At 55.9% G+C, this 16,740-nt stretch overlaps 1 protein-coding gene across 13 annotated transcripts in view; it reads left to right on the plus strand.

Annotated features, from left to right (window-relative positions):
- Positions 1–1,014: 1,014 nt before the first annotated feature.
- The window catches only part of SLC22A5 (solute carrier family 22 member 5), an 88,540-nt gene continuing 72,814 nt past the window's right edge, over positions 1,015–16,740 (plus strand). For all 13 annotated transcript variants that reach the window (XR_006735047.1, XR_006735048.1, XR_006735051.1 and 10 more), the window contains exons 1-6: positions 1,015–1,453; positions 8,171–8,274; positions 11,176–11,330; positions 12,300–12,471; positions 13,583–13,709; positions 15,231–15,331. Coding sequence is in view for 7 of the 13 variants with exons in the window: in XM_045550751.1 (XP_045406707.1) it covers positions 1,061–1,453; positions 8,171–8,274; positions 11,176–11,330; positions 12,300–12,471; positions 13,583–13,709; positions 15,231–15,331 (1,052 nt within the window). In the remaining 6 variants the exon portion in view is untranslated. The remainder of the gene's footprint in view (positions 1,454–8,170; positions 8,275–11,175; positions 11,331–12,299; positions 12,472–13,582; positions 13,710–15,230; positions 15,332–16,740) is intronic.

Raw genomic sequence — 16,740 nt, forward strand, 5'->3', positions numbered from 1 at the left:
TCTGTATTTGTCTCATGGTGAAATGACAATGTTATGGATGCATGCTAGATTACCTATTTTATTCAAATTAATTTCACCCTTTCTTTTTACTTTTTTAGTGTGCAGCGTTGCCAGATAAAATACAGGACAATCAGTTACATCTGAATTCCACATATTCCTGCATGGGGCATAATACTAAAAAATTATTTGTTCTCTTTATCTGAAATTCAAATTAAACTAGGTGTCTTCTATTTTTATTTCCTAAATCCAAAAAAATTAATATAGTTACTAGAAAATTTAACATAACAAATGTAGCTCCTTATTCTATTGGACAGTGCTGCTTCAGAATCATCTAGTTGCTATTTCTTTTTCTTACCAGTTAACTCCTGAATAAACTCTATGCAGAAACAAGTAATTAGAGGGAACATCTAATCCTAGGGTAGGATCATTAATCTTGAAGTTAAACTTTTACATTCGCTTGAACAAAATTGCTTGTTACAGACCAAAATACGAAAAGGGCTTCTGGACTGGAATCTAAAGTCATTGCTCCCAGTGTCTCTGCCGGGATAGTTAACAGTCCCAGTTTCAAAATAATCCCTGTCACTCTTTTAGGCCTGGGCGGTGTCAACTGTCTCGAGATCCGGGCCGGTCTCAGCCCCGGGCAAGTGGTGGGAAGCGGGGGGCGTCGCTGATCCCCGAGCTTAGCGGCCACCTGCCCACCTGCATCTGCGCCGCGCTGCAGGGCCGAGCTGGGCCGCGGAGTCCAGGCCACCGGCGTCACCGCCGTCGTCACCCCCTCGGGGCTTGGCCCCGCCCGGCCCCAGGTGCTCGCGGGGGCGGCCGGCCCAGCTCCGCCCCGCCGCGCCGCCCTGCCGGGAGGCCCCGCGACCCGGCCCGCCCCTACTTAAGGCCGGCGGCGGCGGCGGCGGAGCCGGGACCGACGCTGCGCGCGGCCTCGCTCGGCTCCTCGCGCTCGGCCGGGCGGCGGCGGCGGCCCCCGCGCACGCGCACGCGCACAACGCTCCGCGCCCGCGCCCGCGCCCGCGCTCCTGCGACCCCGCGCCCCGCCGCAGAGGGCGGCATGCGGGACTACGACGAGGTGACCGCCTTCCTGGGCGAGTGGGGGCCCTTCCAGCGCCTCGTCTTCTTCCTGCTCAGCGCCAGCATCGTCCCCAACGGCTTCAGCGGCATGTCGGCCGTGTTCCTGGCCGCGACCCCCGAGCACCGCTGCCGGGTGCCGGACGCCGCGAACCTGAGCGGCGCGTGGCGCAACCACAGTGTCCCGCTGCGGCTGCAGGACGGACGCCGGGTGCCCCACAGCTGCCGCCGCTACCGGCTCGCCGCCATCGCCAACTTCTCGGCGCTCGGGCTGGAGCCGGGGCGCGACGTGGACCTGGAGCAGCTGGAGCAGGAGCGCTGCCTGGACGGCTGGGAGTTCAGCCGGGACGTCTACCTGTCCACCATCGTGACCGAGGTGGGTGCCCGCCACCTCCAGGTGCACGCTGGGTGCTGTCCCTCGGCTCCCGCAACACACGGCTCCCCGGTGGGTGACGGGTGTCCCCCGGCCAGGGGGCTCGGAGCCCCTCGCGAGGCGGCGTCCGGCCAGAGCGCGCCCCTCGCAGCGCAGACCAGTCCGGCCTCCCATTCTGGTGGCCGCCTTGACGAGGGAACCTAGAAGGCCCTGGTGGCCCCTGGGAGATACCCCAAGGCCCTGAGGGGTCATTACTTCCTCTGGATGGAGTTGGGAGTGGCGAGCCAGGGCTTGGACCGAGGGGCTGTCACCGTTTTTCCTCCAGTCTCTTGGCATCTGTTGAGAAGAAGAGGAAATACTCCTCCTTCCTAAACTTTTAAAGGAAGCATGTGTATGAAACTGCCTCTTCCCCTTTTCTCCAGTTACTCCTTCCCCCACCCATCTTCAAACCAAAATGACAATCTGGTCATGCCCTGTAAGAAATTGGTTGCCTTTTGCCCACGGTCAGTGGTCAGTCTTTTCGGATCCATGCATCCGAAGATCTGTTCAGGGTGACTTGTTGACCTGGGACGTTTTCTAAGGTATTCTGTGGCAAAGTCGTTGTCCAGATTTAGTTAAAGCACACAACCTTAGTTCACAGGGAGTGGGGGAGCCTTTCACATTTCCCAGCCCCTTGGGTTTTCCTTTTGGGGGGCTCTGTCTGTCCCCTGGTGAGCCTGCTGGAGCTGGATGTATGACATGATGTTAATGGCACCTGTACTTTATGTCTTACTCAGATACTGGCACTGTAACTGCCGGGGGTTTCAGCTGACCTGGAGAAGCCGGGCAGTGACAGAGCTCTCCTGGATAGGCCCTGGGCCACCAGGTTCACCGAATGTCAGGGTGAGGGGTTCGCAGGTTAGAGGTTTCCTGAGGGAGGAGGCCTGTCAGTGAGTCTGGGGAGTTCAGCTCGGCAGAATACAGAACTGCAGGCCCGGGTGCAACAGCAAGAGGATGCCCAGCAGGAGGGCAGAGTCCTCGGGGGGAGGACTGAGGGGAGGGGGCCCCAGGTCCATGGGTGCACAAAGAACTGGAACCTTCATTGTCTCCAATCCTGGGTTCTCGCCCCAAAAGTGAATCTGTTACCTTCCTGGAAGGCGGTGAGAACCGAGGCGGAGGCTGTCCCCGGGGCGGCAGGCAGGAGCCATGGAGGAGAACATGACACGGGAGTTCCGGCAAGTTCTACTGACTTCAGAGAAGAGGAAGGCAGTGAAGTCAGAGCAGCTCATGGCATCTCCTGGGTTCTTACGCCGACCCCTGAGTATCCCCTTTGCTCCTGCCCGGCTGCCCCCATCTTGTCTTCGCTGAGTGGCGTCAATGCACTCACTCCCAGAGGCCACGTGCCGGAGGGTCTGAGCCTGCCGTGCTGCCACTGTCAGTTTCTCATTTTTTATATTCAGACCATCATCTATTTAGCTGTCTTAGCAGTTTCGTGAGTGTTGTTTGCCCTTTCACCTACTTACAGGTTGTCAGTCTTTGCAGGGAGGCAAGATTAATACTTTACTTAGCTCTGTTTCGGGGTGCTGGAATGTCTGACTTTGAAAATTCAAAGCTACTTTTCCCTCTCAGGAGAACAGTTACTGTTGCAAACTGCTGCATCAACATTCTGATGGCTTTTTCTCAGGCCCATTTTCTTTCAACCCAGACCTGACTGCAGCTAGCTCGTCTCTCGCCTGCTAACACCCGCAAGCCTGCCCTCCGCCCCAGATTGTGCATACAGGTGTTTGGAAGTACAGTGGTATTGAATTCCTAGTCATATTTTTCTTTGCTTTGCTTTCTCTTCTTTTCTTTCTTTTCTCTTTCTTTCTTTCTTTCTTCTTTTTTTTTTTTTTTTTTTTTTTGAGATAGGGGCCCACTCTACCAGGCTAGAGTACTGTGATACAATCATAGCTCCCTGCAGCCTCAAACTTCTGGGCTCAAGTGATCCTCTTGGTTCAGCCCTCTGGAGTGGCTGGGACTACAGGCGCATGCCACCACGCCTGGCTAATTTTTTAAATAATTTTTTGTAGAGGCAGGAGTCTTGCTATGTTGCCCAGGCTGGTCTTGAACTCCTGGCCTCAAGAGATTCTCCCATCTCAGCCTCCCAAAGTACTGGGATTACAGGCATGAGCTACTATACCTGGCCTCCTATTCATATTGTTCAGCCAAAGACTTGACTCTCAGGTCTCCTGTTTGGTTTTCTTTTCCCTTTGTTTAAGTTAAAATATATACATGTAGTACTAAATATAAGTTAATAATATAAGTTAAAATATATACATGTGGTAGCTTTAGATCTTTGCAACTTCCTCAATTCCTAACACAATTGATTCAGAGGGAGGTTCTCAGGAAAATTTTTATTGACTGGGTTAATGAATAATTTAAGAAATCATCGCTAAAATTTGAGAACTGAAGAAAAACCAACGGTTTAATTCTTAGAAGGGAAATTTGGGAGTGGCCGAAAAGGATTGACGGGAATATTGTAAAGCAAATGTGATTTCCCACCCTGGTAACTGGGGCTTGGTGCTGTGTGGATATGGAACAAGATGCTGGGATTGGCAGAAGGAAGGGACATTACTTATGAGATGAAAGAGGTTTGTGCTTCCATGTTCCGGGGACAGTTTGGTGGTCCACACGCTTCTAGGCTGGCCCCTCCGTCATGCCCGGGTGCTGGGGAGTCAGCCAGCCCTTCCTGCAGTGCTTCTCAGCCTGGACGGCCCCACCTCTGGGAACCGGGGTGGTTTCTCAGGTTGCCCAGGCTGCCCACTTTTTGGTTTCGCCATAGCTCAGCCCAACGTATAGGCAAAAAGGTCCCTTTAGAAACTTTTTTTTTTTTTTTTTTGAGACAGAGTCTCGCTCTGTTTCCCGGGCTAGAGTGCCATGGTGTCAGCCTAGCTCACAGCAACCTCAAACTCCTGGGTTCAAGTGATCCTCCTGCCTCAGCCTCCCGAGTAGCTGGGACTACAGGCGTGCACTACCACGCCTGGCTAATTTTTTTATTTTTAGTAGAGATGGGGGTCTCACTCTTGGCTCAGGCTGGCATGAGACCTCAAGCAATCCTCCCACCTCAGCCTCCCAGAGTGGCAGGATTACAGGTGTGAGCCACCGCGCCCAGCATAGAAACTTCTAAGCTGGCACCAAGGAGTCTGGGCCTTTAGCTCCTCTGTGTCACCTTGCTGCCTGCCCATCTCTGCTTCCCCGAGCCGCCTGGCCCAGTCCTCAGCAGGACTCCCACTCACTCCCTGTTGTCCTGGACTAGCTTTTCTATCAGCCTTGTCTCAGGTGTAGATAGATAGTCCTGGAAAATGGGAGAGCCCCCACTGGTATCCACAGACCTGCCTGGAGGAAAAGCCACAGCAACCTGGGAGCGCGGCCAGGGCTGAGTCTGGGCTGGAACAACCAGAGGGGCCTGGAGCTTGTGCCTTGCTGCTGTCTGTGCCTTTGCTAACTTCTCTCACTTGGGAAGCGCGGACCCTCATCCCTGCCTTTGCATCCTACGGGAAGTCAGAGAAGCCACTTGCTGAGCCCTGCAGCCCCCTGTACGTGACAAATCATAGTAGACACCATGTGGCTATGAGCAGTCAGATTGAGTCCCTCTCTAGCTGGCTGAGAACCGTCACCCTGGGTCAGAGTTCTGACAGTTGACACAAAGCAAGGGGTCAGGGAACAAAGAAAATAAATTTATTCTAGAGATTGAAGTTTAGAGTTCATCTAGACTTTGGGCAGCCAGGCAAGGACCAAGCCCAAAGGATACTATGATGTCGAAGGTTGACAGCCTTTATATTTTATCCACTTACTCACTCACCTGGGTACCAAACAGCTCCTGAGCCTCCCCTCTGTACAGGGCACTGCAGGCATTGTGGGGGATGTGACAGCAAATACCTCTTTTCTTTGCACTGACAACCGTGAGGCAAGGATTCCCCGTTAATTGTAGCAGGCAGTAGGAGGAACTGTGTGTAGGAACACACGGCGTGCGCAAGCCTTTGAGTGTTTGCGGTCAGGCCAGGTGCATCTCGGGGGAGAACTTCTGCCTTGTGGGCACAGGCCCTGTTTCTTTTCCCTTCCAGCCAATTCACAGGTGAGAACATTTAGTCCCAGGGAGCCATGTTGTCTCTCAGCTTCCCATAACCGAAATGCAGTGCTAATTATGTGTGAGGTACAAGAGGCACAATTCTCCCTCTTTTAAAAAAGTTTAACAGCTTTACTAAGATACAAGTTACATAAAACCCGCGTATGTCTGAAGTATGCAGTCTGAAGCGCTTGGCACGTACGTCTGTACACCTGTGGAGCCCCACCACCTGGAAGGCACGTTTCTGATCAGAACCAAGTGCAGGCCTCTTGCCAGAGTCGCTCCCAGGTATTTCTCAGGTTGGACCTGCTTTCACAGCTCACCCCGCTGAGAGGTAACGACGCTTGACCTGTGACCTGAGCCTTAACCCCACGCGTTCACTTCTAACATTGATGCCTGTTGTCATCGGCTGGTGCAGCCCATCCCGTGTGCGAGTGGAGGCGTCAGTCAATGAGCTGCAGCCGGGGAGCCCGGAGCTCAGTGTGGAAACACCCCTCTCTCAGGTTGCTGTGGCTGATTCCTTTGTGAGCACGTCAGGCAGAGGGTCCTTAGCCTGGACTCCATGGGCTTCTCATCCCACCCCTTCTAAGGAGGGCTCAGGCCGTGCCTGGAGCCCGTGCAGTCCACCTGGTGGCTGGCAGGCGGGTGGCTGGACTGCTGGGTGGGACCCGATCCGTGCCTGCCCTGTGTTCGTGTTTGAGACCTGTCACGTTTCCTGACCTGACTCACAGCCCCCCTGAGGCTGGTGGAAAACAAGTGTTAACGCACGTTTGCTTTTGGAGGGCCCAGCGCCAGGCCCCGAGAGTTGTCAAGGACTGTCGGTGGAGGGTGGAGGGCACAGTGCATCCAAGGGGTCACACACCTGCCTAGACTAAGGACAGGCTGAACCAAGTGGGGAGGGTGGGGCAGAGGGACCCCAAGAAACGCTCTGGTGACTCTCACAAGGTGAGCACTATAGTCACCCTGTCCCCTGCAACCCCAGAACTCACTGGGTCTCTAGCCTAGCCCATCCCTGGTGGTCCCCAATCCTCATGATAGACCTACAGAGAAACGGCTACTGACCCTTCGTTCATTTTTTTTCACCTTTTTGGCTACAAAGGTAATACATGCTAGCTGGGAAATAGGTCCCGTCGTCCTCAAGAGTGGCCACAGCTGTAAGGCCGCACCCATCACCGATTCCCTCAGCTTTGTCATCCCCCGCCCTGCACTCGAGGCTCTGACAGCCGCATGCGGATGGCGGATGGCGTCTGCCCCAGGAGCACTCGCCCCCTCCCGGAGAGGGGGTGCCTGGTGCCACCACCTGGGGCCACCTGGGGCCGCGGCAGCCGAGCACTCGGTCTGTGATGCTCTGAAACTCCCGACTCCTGCAGTCTGGGCTTCCCCTGGGCAGGGCTGGAGGTCGCCGGCCCACTCTCAGCCCGGGCAGGTGCCTGTCCCACGTGGAGACCCAGCAGCACGCCTGGCTGCAGGGCTCTCTGTGTCCAGCCTGAGGGTGCCCGGAGGCTGTGTGCACACCCTTGCCAGCAGGGCAGAGAAGCAGACTTGCTTTTCCCTGTGTCACTGCTTTGTCCCAGGGAGCCACACACTCTCCCTGGCCCTGCTCGTTAGTCGGGCGCCAGCGGGCTCTGTGCAGGGCAGGCCAGCAGCCCGGCGCCAAGGCTCCGAGTGCCATGGGGTGGCTGTTCATGTGAGAAGCCTGCAAAGGTTTTTAATTAGTGCCATCTCTCTGTTCTCGGAAATGTTTTTCTGGGAACCACCAAGTTTCTTGTTTTGGCTTTTTTCCTTCCTTCTGGGGCTGGGGCAGCCTCCTGTCTGAGTGTCTGGCTGCTTCCCATGCCCCCCTCCCCGACAGACCCTTCCTGTCCACGGTAACTGCAGATGGAACCACACACTGAGCGCTGGAAACCCAAGCAGCACGGCCTGTTCCCTGCCCCAGTCCCTGTTTTACAAATGGAGAAATTAAGGCACAATATCGGTGGGAAGTGCTTGTCTGAAGCTGGACAACCGTTTAGAGTAGAAGCCAAAACCCAGTTTCCTGAGTCCCAGCTCAGAGCTTCCTGCTACAGTTGGGCCTAGTATTATTGGCGTGTAGCATCGGGGTTCCAGCTCTAAATGCACAAGCAGGATCTAGGGGTCGCTGGGCTAGAGTGGGAGCCTGGGCAGAGCTGAAGGAACAGGTCCAGACGGTGCAGCCTGGGCCCCCTGGCCTGTCCCTTGCTGGAGGCCTTGACCCCAGAGCTCTGCTCCAGAACCACTCCTGTGCCGTTCTTGCGCGAACCCCACCGAGCGAGGGCACCTGCCTCTTCCACAGCCCTGGGCTCTGCTCAGGATTTTGGGAGCGAGCACCAGCGGCCCTGCCTTCTTGGGGGTTGACATGTGGGCAGAGCACTTGCCCCTGCCTGTGCCCCCTCCTCAAAGAGGAAGCGAGACGGTGAGGCCCACAGAGCTGTGACAACAGGGTGGACGGAGCCTGCTCTCCGCCTTACTGCCCCGGTGAGCCACTGCCTGCCTGAACGAGCTCACTCACCGAGACCATGCGGGGAAGCAGGACGTTCCGGTTTCATTCTCTAGGAAGCCTTAAATTTAAAAATCTTTTTAAAAGCAGTGAGTGATACAGCCCTTCGCCCCTCTCACAGTGGAACCTGGTGTGCGAGGACGACTGGAAGGCCCCCCTCACGATCTCCATGTTCTTCGTGGGAGTGCTGGTGGGCTCGTTCGTCTCGGGGCAGCTCTCGGACAGGTAAGGGTCTGCCGGCTGCCGCTTCCACCCATTTCTCATAAGCAGGGCACTGTGTGGTTCCAGAGCTTTCAGCTCAAGCACCGTTAATGGCTTAAGGAATCCCAAACCTTTGTTGTTATGTACAAAACGTTAGAGACTGTGTGTGAGCGTGTTTTTGGAGAAAGGTCTGTAGCTGTCATGACGTTCTCAGAAGGTTCCTTATATCGTGTCTCCCGACTCTGTAGCTTCTGGGTCTGTCAAAAAGGCCGTCAGCACGTCCCGGGCCACACTGGTGCCTGTGGGGACAGCCGGGCAGGCGGTGGGTCACTCAGCAGAGGGCAGGCCCAGCGTCCTCCGGCTGACTGAGGCCTCCAGTGGAGACGTTCAGGGTGAGAACGTTCTGCCCGCGGCCCCGCTCGGCGATTCAGCATGTTCCCGTCTTTGGATTAGCGTCCGAGAAGGCTTTCCTCTTGAAACATTTAAATATGTGCATTTCTCACTAGATTTGTCTTTCCCAGAGTGTCATCTAGTGATTTTTTTTAAAAAAAGAAAAGAAACCCTGCAGTCACCGGTGAGCATTAAAGAGTTGCACGAACCAAGACCACAGATCGGCGATTCTAGCTGAGCCGAGACACCTGCCTCTTTGGAGGAAAAGCCACCACTTCTCCAGATCGTTAACCTAGTAACCAGCATGGATTATTTATACTTATTTAACAAATGCATAGCACCTAACATGCACCAGATGCTGTCATAAGTACTATATAGATTTTTAAAAAAACATAATTTAATCCTCACAGCCCTGTGAAGTAGGAACTAATTCCCATTTTTCAGATGGGAAAAGTGAAACGGACGGGGTTGAATCACTTGCCCAAGTGGCTTTCCCAGGGTGACCAGCTGGCAAGGGGCAGAGTTAGGATTTGGACCCAGTAAGTTTGGTGTGGACTCCCGTTCCAGGTGCTTGCTCTCCGGGAACGTGTGTTCTCGCAGGGCAGACGATGGAGCAGCTAGCCCAGGAGCTGGGCCTTACCCTCGGTCGTGTTGAGTGATGCCGAGGGGCAGGGCGAGAAGGGAGCGTCTAGCAGGGCGGGTCAGACACCCCGACAAGGTGACGCTGAGAGTAGAAATCAGCGAGCTGAAGGGGTGGGGAGAGGAGAGAGCGTCCCAGCAGGGAGAACAGCACATGCCGAAGCCCAGACTCAGGGGAGGCGGGAGGCAGGACGGGAAAGGTCCACCGAGGGGGAGAGCGGAGAGCGTGGTGGCCGGGGGCAGTCAGTCGCAGGGGCAGGAGCAGAGGGGCCGGCAGGGCTTCGAGTTCCCCATTACGAGTCTGCGCTGCAGCCAGGAGCAGCGGGAGCTACTGAGGGCTTTTTATTATTTTTTCTTTTCTTTTTTTTTTTTCTTACTGATGCTGGTAATCTAATGTGGCCGTTCTCAAAACCCGAGAGTGTGACAAGCAGATTTGTATTTTTTAAAAGATGGTTTGAAACCTTTTGGAGAAACCTCTGAAGGAAGCAGGAGGGGCTGCAGAGACCAATGAAGAGGCCACCACGGTGGCCGTGTAGGACGGCCGTGCCCCTAGGTTGAGGGTGGCGGAGAGGGAGAGGAAGGGTCGGGGCGAAATCCAGACTTGCTGATGGACGGGATGTGAGAAGAGAGGGAGGAAGGTTCCGGGCCTGCATAACCGGATCAATAACAATGCCCTTCTCTGGGATGGAGAACACTGGGGAGAACCGTGTGCGTAGGAGAAGGTGTCCTGTCCACTCCAGCCGCGGCGGGAGGCTCTTCTCCGAGTCTGAGCCTCCCTCCCCCACCCCACCACCTCCTGGCCACACAGCTGACTCACAGTCCCTCTTCTACGCCACCCCGGCCCCTGTGACTCTCCCTCATCGCACCTGCCAGAAACTGGTGGATGAAAGGTGTCATCACAGGGCTGATGTTGATCTCCACCGCTGCCTGGGTATCGCTGGAAGCCTGGTCCCTGGACTTTTCATCCGTCATTGCCAACAGCTGTTTTTCCTCCTCTCCGTGTCCCGTTGATGACCTTCCCTGACTGCTCCGTTCCCCACCCTCACCCCCGTCAGGAAAGCTGCCTTTGCTGTGTCCCTTGTGGACCTGGTGCTGTTCCTGCACCCGGCTCAGTGTGCAGCTGCATGTTCAGCAGTGCGGTGGTTTGATTCAAATGTGATTCAAGCCAGGCACGGTGGCTCCCGCCTGTAATCCCAGCACTCTGGGAGGCCGAGGTGGAAGGATCGTTTGAGCTCAGGAGGTCAAGACCAGCCTGAGCAAGAGCGAGACCCCTTCTCTACTAAAAAAAAAAAAAAAAAAAAAAATAGAAAGAAATTAGCTGGACAACTAAAAATATATAGAGAAAATTAGCTGGGCATGGTGGTGCACGCCTGTAGTCCCAGCTACTCGGGAGGCTGAGGCAGGAGGATTGCTCGAGACCAGGAGTTTGAGGTTGCTGTGAGCTAGGGTGATGCCACGGCACTCTAGCCCGGGCAACAGAGTGAGACTCTGTCTCAAAAATATATATATATATTTGATGTCTTTTAGTCCACTTTATAGATTTTCCTTCCATCCCTTCTCTGCCTTACAGTTTATCTGCTAAAGAAGCCTGGGCCATGCCTTGGCCTCCCAAAGTGCTAGGTTTGCAGGCGTGAGCCACCGCACCCGACCCAATTCTTTTTTAAAAATATTATAAATGTCCGGATTTAAGCATAATCGTGGCACTGCTTTTGGGGTGGCCCGGTGCCCAGACTGCACATTCGTCTTGGGGAGTAACGGCCTGGGGAGAACAAGACTGGCACCTGGCGGCACTGTCCACACCCCTCCCCGAGTGGATCTGGGGGTGGCCCCTCTGGGTGGAGCCTGTTCCCGCTGCCTTTTTCCAGCTGATTCTCTGTCACTCTCCTTCCCTCCCAGGTTTGGTCGGAAGAAAGTGCTGTTTGCTACCATGGGCATGCAGACAGGCTTCAGCTTCCTGCAGGTCTTCTCAAAGAACTTTGAGATGTTTATCGTGCTGTTTGTCCTCGTGGGCATGGGCCAGATCTCCAACTACGTGGCAGCGTTTGTCCTGGGTATGGCTGTCAGGTTGGAGTTGAGTACTCAACCCTGTGTCTCACCGTCATCCCACCACCTGCCTCTCTGGGGACAGCTGTGGTGTCCCTCGAGGGAAGCTGGTCTCCAGCAAAACCAGCCACGGCGTCCTGGCGAACCCTGTCTATAGGCAGGGAAACTGAGCTAGACAACTGACCAGCCTTGGGTCCCCAGCAGTGTGACAGCCTGACTCCTGATTTCCAGCTCTTTTCTGGCCTCCAGGGTGTGGCACTTTGGTGGCCATTTCACTAGGGCTCCGCAGAGATCATCCATTTTAAAAAGGGCCTGGTGCTGCCCAGGACTGAGGTAGCTGGGAGCGCGGGAGGCTGGAGTGAGAAGGGCCGGCTGGCAGGCGCCCGGGAAGAGACGGCCCTGTCTGCAGGGCACTGCGGCTGGCATCTACAGATGGGAGCAAATATTCAGACCACACACCGCAGGGCTTTGGCTCAGACCTTTGCCAGCCGCATGTCACTGAAAGGTTGCCAGTGTCACTGTTTAGAGGAGTCTGACTCCAGTTAGTAAGGTCTTTGGGTTCCTTGGGTTGTATTGTTAAAAGGATTATTTTTTTCTTTTCACGCTTAAGAGCATATTTCTTCCTTGAAGGCTATTAGTCAGCATGGGTGGCATTAGTAATGACTCCAGCTTTAATGAATTCTTCCTCATGTGAGGATTAAAGGAGGCCTCGTTCGGCATTGTCGGCACACGGCTCAGTGAAGTGAGATTTTCACCGGAGAGCTGTTGCCAGGGGGCCTGAGGGGCCGCAGTGAGGGGCCCCCGGGAGTGGGTGAGACCAGACTGGGTTCAGAATCCCCTCCCCTTCCTGGGGCTTGGGAGCCTAGAGATAATTCTGGTTGTTTTCTTGTCTGTGTGTTGGAAATGATAGCCATAGAAGGTTAATAAGGAAATAACCCAGATTAAAACGCTAACTCGACTCCTCCGGTTTCGAACAGGAACTGAGATTCTCAGCAAGTCCGTCCGGATCGTGTTCTGCACGCTGGGCGTCTGCATATTCTACGCGTTCGGCTACATGGTGCTGCCGCTGTTCGCCTACTTCATCCGAGACTGGCGGATGCTGCTGCTGGCGCTGACGGTGCCCGGGGTGCTGTGCGTGGCGCTGTGGTGGTGAGTGTGGCCCGGCCCGCGGCGCCCGCAGGGTGGCGTCTGCCTGGCCCACGCTAGAGGGCAGCAGCAACCCGCAGGTCCCGGCCCGAGCCAGGAAGCGTAGATTATTTATAAGTGGTTTCAGAATGTCGTCTCTGCACTGAAAAGAACCAAAACAAAACAGCCCGAGACATCAACAGACTTGTTCTCAGCCGGGTGCTGTGTTGATGTGAGTACAGGGAGAAGAAAAAGGAGCTGTGAGCAGACGGGTCCAGCGTGGCCTCCAGGAAGTTCCCAAGCCCCAGGGCAAGGCAGCACCGGCCCAGGCTCTGGTTGTGCGTTGCTGAGGCTCCTGCCACAGGCACTGGGGGGAGGGAAGGTCCCACAGTGAGGGTCCTTGGTGGCTGCGTGGTGGGGGCCGGGCCCCACCTGTGCCTCCAAGGCAGAGGCCGTGCGGCACCTGCAGGGAACACAGCAGAGGCCCAGGTGGGAATCAGCCCTTGCAGGTGGGGAGGAGGAGGTCGCAGGTGTGGAGCAGAGAGCATTTGGGGACAGTGGGAGAGGACGCAGCACATCACCACCAGGAGGCACCTGGTCACAGCGAGGTAGGAAACATCCACCAAGACTCAAAGCACTCGGGCGCCTCGACAACATACTGTGTTAGGCAGAGTCTGGCAAATCTGTCGGGTAGATCGGGGTGAGGAGAACACAGGCTGAAGCTCCTGTGGATGCCGGGGACAGGGAGCGGGTGGAGTGGGGTCTGGGCTGGCCCAAGACATCGCAGAAGCTGGGCTTGAGGAGCCCGCCCTGCCCCTGACTCCCCAGAGCCCGCCGGGGGCACCGCCACTCTTTGGAAATGGAGGTGGCCCGCGTGGGGATCCCGTCAGGGTGTGTGGGGCCCTCCAGGTTCTGTGCCCTGCAGTGCATGAAAGAGCTCACACTCGGGGTTGTTGCTAAGTGCGACCATCTCTGTGCCAATGGCCTGTGGGCACCAAACATTCCACAGACCCCTCGCTGGTTCTGAACCTCGTTTCTCCGTCCAGTTGGGCCGTAGGTGCACAGCTGCTCAGCTGCTGGGGGGCCTCACGGGGTGCTCCTGGGGGGGCCTCACGGGGTGCTCCTGTGCTTCCAGGTTCATCCCTGAGTCCCCTCGATGGCTCATCTCTCAGGGACGATTTGAAGAGGCCGAGGTGATCATCCGCAGGGCAGCCAAGGTCAATGGCACGCCCGCCCCCTCCACCATCTTTGACCCGAGTGAGGTAAGCCCAGGTGGGAGTGGTGGGGGGGCCGGGGGGCCGCGGTTTGAGGGCAGCAGCGCCCAGCCCTGCCCTCCGCTCACCAGAGCCGAGCCCCCTCCCTGTGGGAGCCCCGGCTGCCCCCACGGCAGGCCCTGGTACAGCCCCAAAGTCGAAGAATAAGTTACAACTGCCCGACTCTTTTCGCTTTTCCCATGGGTTTTAGGTTTTCCTGCTTTATTAACTTCCTTTCTAAACAATCTTATGTTTTCACCATTATTTTTAATAAACACCTTTTATGAGCGATAGGCCTTTCAGAAAGTCAGCATTTCGGGAAATCATCTTTCTTGTGCCTAAGGCAGTTTGTCATCTTAGAAAGACCAGACTGTGAGCCGTAAACCACAGATGGATTCGGAGGTGTTCGGTCTCTTCCCACCCTTGCGTGGCCAGCTGTCCCCGTCATCCCAGTGCAGGTCCTGCTGGACGCTCAGCTCCTCCCTGTCCCGGCCCGGCCTGCAAACCCCGTCCCCAGCACCACGAGCAGTTGCTCAGCTCTGCCTACTCCCGGCTCCTGCTCTTCCTTCCCGCTCCCTCTCGCTCCCTCTCCTCCTGCTCTTCCTTCCTGTGGTTCCGGGATGTGTCTCTGGCCTGACGGGAAGACCAGGCCCCGGCCGTGGGAGCAGCCACAGCCAGCATGTTAGGGACACTCGGGGCTTGGGAAAGAGGCCACGGGCTGCAGGCGGCAGAGGCGGGCGGCCACGGACAGCCCTGCTGGCGTCCCGGGAAGGGGCCGCCCGGCAGCCATGGGCACTGGCTCGCATGGCCAGGGCTGTCGTGCAAAGGCCGGGGCAGGCGGTGGATGCTCTCGAGTGAGGGGTCAGTCTGGGTGAACCCACGAGCCCCACTGGCACCGCTGGGGAATTGAGGCTATTGCAGGGGATCCTTTAAGTCCGAAGTTGACCTTATGTTGAACCTGCTAACTCGGGAACAGCAAGCGCCAAGCTGGGTTGCCTTAAGAAAGCAACATCAGTGTGTTTGGACGTGTGGTTTATTAACGGCCTTGGCTGTGCCGAATTTCATAGGAAGTTGCTGTGGGTGAAGCTCAGGTCAATTTTCCTGTTTTTCTATTTGAGTATTTTCTCCCTGGAAGCGGACCAGTAACTACTTGGTATAAGGACTCAAAACATTAACTTTTAAAAAAAGATGAGATCAGTAAAGTCCACAGCCAGTTCCTCTCTCTGACCCAGAGGGCGGGAGCCGGGCTGGGAAGGAAAGTGCAGAGGTCGCCCTGGAACCGGCGCCGGCAGGACGGCTGAGCCGTGGGGAGCCGGCAGCTCAGGCCCCCACCACACCCCATAGTGGGGACCAGCCACCTGCTTTTCCTTCTCGCTCTTGTTCACTCTGATTGGTTATTGACGGGCCGGGGAAGCTTTCGGCAGCCCAAACGCAGCCCCTGCACTCACCGTTCTTTTCAAGGAAGAAAGCTGTTGTGCGCTGAGTCTCTGACCTCCTCCTTCCCGCGCCCTTACCGTATCGTTCCCGCAGTTACAAGACCTGAGCTCCAAGAAGCAGCCGTCCCACAGCATCCTGGACCTGCTGAGGACCCGGAACATCCGGATCGTCACGATCATGTCCATCATTCTGTGGTGCGTGGGTGAGACCTGCCCGAGGCTTCCAGACGAAGCCTCTGAAAGTGACCACTGGGCCTCGCGCTCACAGACATGCCTCAGAGCAGGACCGAAGGCCTGTGTCGTCAGAAAGTCAAAGGGGTGTGGCTTGGGACGAATGGAGGACATGGGCATGTCACAATTCTTAATGTGACGGAACTGAAAACTATTGTGGAGGCTGTCTGGGAAAATATGGGGTCTCTGGGGGGTCTCTCCAGGTCCCAAGGTGAATCCTCATTCCCTTTGGGTCCTTGTTTAGTTGTTCCTGTCCCTTACTCCGTCCTGCCCATTCACAGACAGCAGCTAAGAAGGGTCTGAGTGGCCTGTAATCCTAGCACTCTGGGAGGCCGAGGCGGGAGGATCGTTTGAGCTCAGGAGTTCGAGATCAGCCTGAGCAAGAGCGAGACCCCATCTCTACTAAAAATAGAAAGAAATTATCTGGACAGTTAAAAATATATATGGAAAAAATTAGCCAGGCATGATGGCTCATGCCTGTAGTCCCAGCTACTCGGGAGGCTGAGGCAGGAGGATCGCTTGAGCCCAGGAGTTTGAAGTAGCTGTGAACTAGGCTGATGCCACAGTACTCTAGCTCGGGCAACAGAGTTAAGACTCTGTCTCAAAAAAAAAAAAAAAGAAGAAGAAGAAGAATCTGAGTGAAGACACCATGTCGTTAGGCTGCAGAGGCTGCTAAGTGCTTTCTGGAAGCGGGACATACTCCTTCTAGGACATTCGGAGTCAGGGCCACGGCCTAGATGTCCTCGCCAGGGTCCTTCTCACAGTGTGTCAGAAAGGATCTGTGAGTTACCAGGGACAGCTGTTACCCAGGTAGCATGTGCTCAGCGGCCAGACCCTGGGGACTGTGGGTGACTCCCGAGCCTGCCGGGTGAATGTGACAAGGTGGATGAGGAGGGCAGACTTGTCTCTCATCCGGCTGTGGGGTGCTGGGGGTTTTGTGCATTGCCCATCTCCAAGGAGGGCCCAGGATCCCTCAGGGCCGAGCCCCTCCCCGAGTCTGCACCAAGCCAGGGCCAGCACGCAGCCTGCAGCACCATGTGCCGCTGCCCTGCATCACCCGCTGCGGCTTGCCCAGACTCCTCCCCTGCCCTGGGATTCCCAGGGACTCCTGTACATACTCTTTCTCTTCGTCATACCAGCTGCATTTTCAACCTGCCAGAGAGTCAAAAACATTCTAATCCATAAAGATCCGGTTTGCCAAAGAGTGTGCGTCATCAGCAGAGAGAATGCCTACTGGGGACAGGCCCAGGCCAGGGGCATTGCAGGCGTGCGGACACAGGACAGCGTGGCCCAGGGCCGGGAGTTCCCTCTCTTCGCCGTGGGTCCGGTGGGGTTGGTGTCAGCTGCCTCTGACCAGCCGCTGCCTGGCCGGG

The sequence above is a fragment of the Lemur catta genome, chromosome 5, assembly GCF_020740605.2.
Source record: "Lemur catta isolate mLemCat1 chromosome 5, mLemCat1.pri, whole genome shotgun sequence".
NCBI classification, from domain to species: domain Eukaryota; kingdom Metazoa; phylum Chordata; class Mammalia; order Primates; family Lemuridae; genus Lemur; species Lemur catta.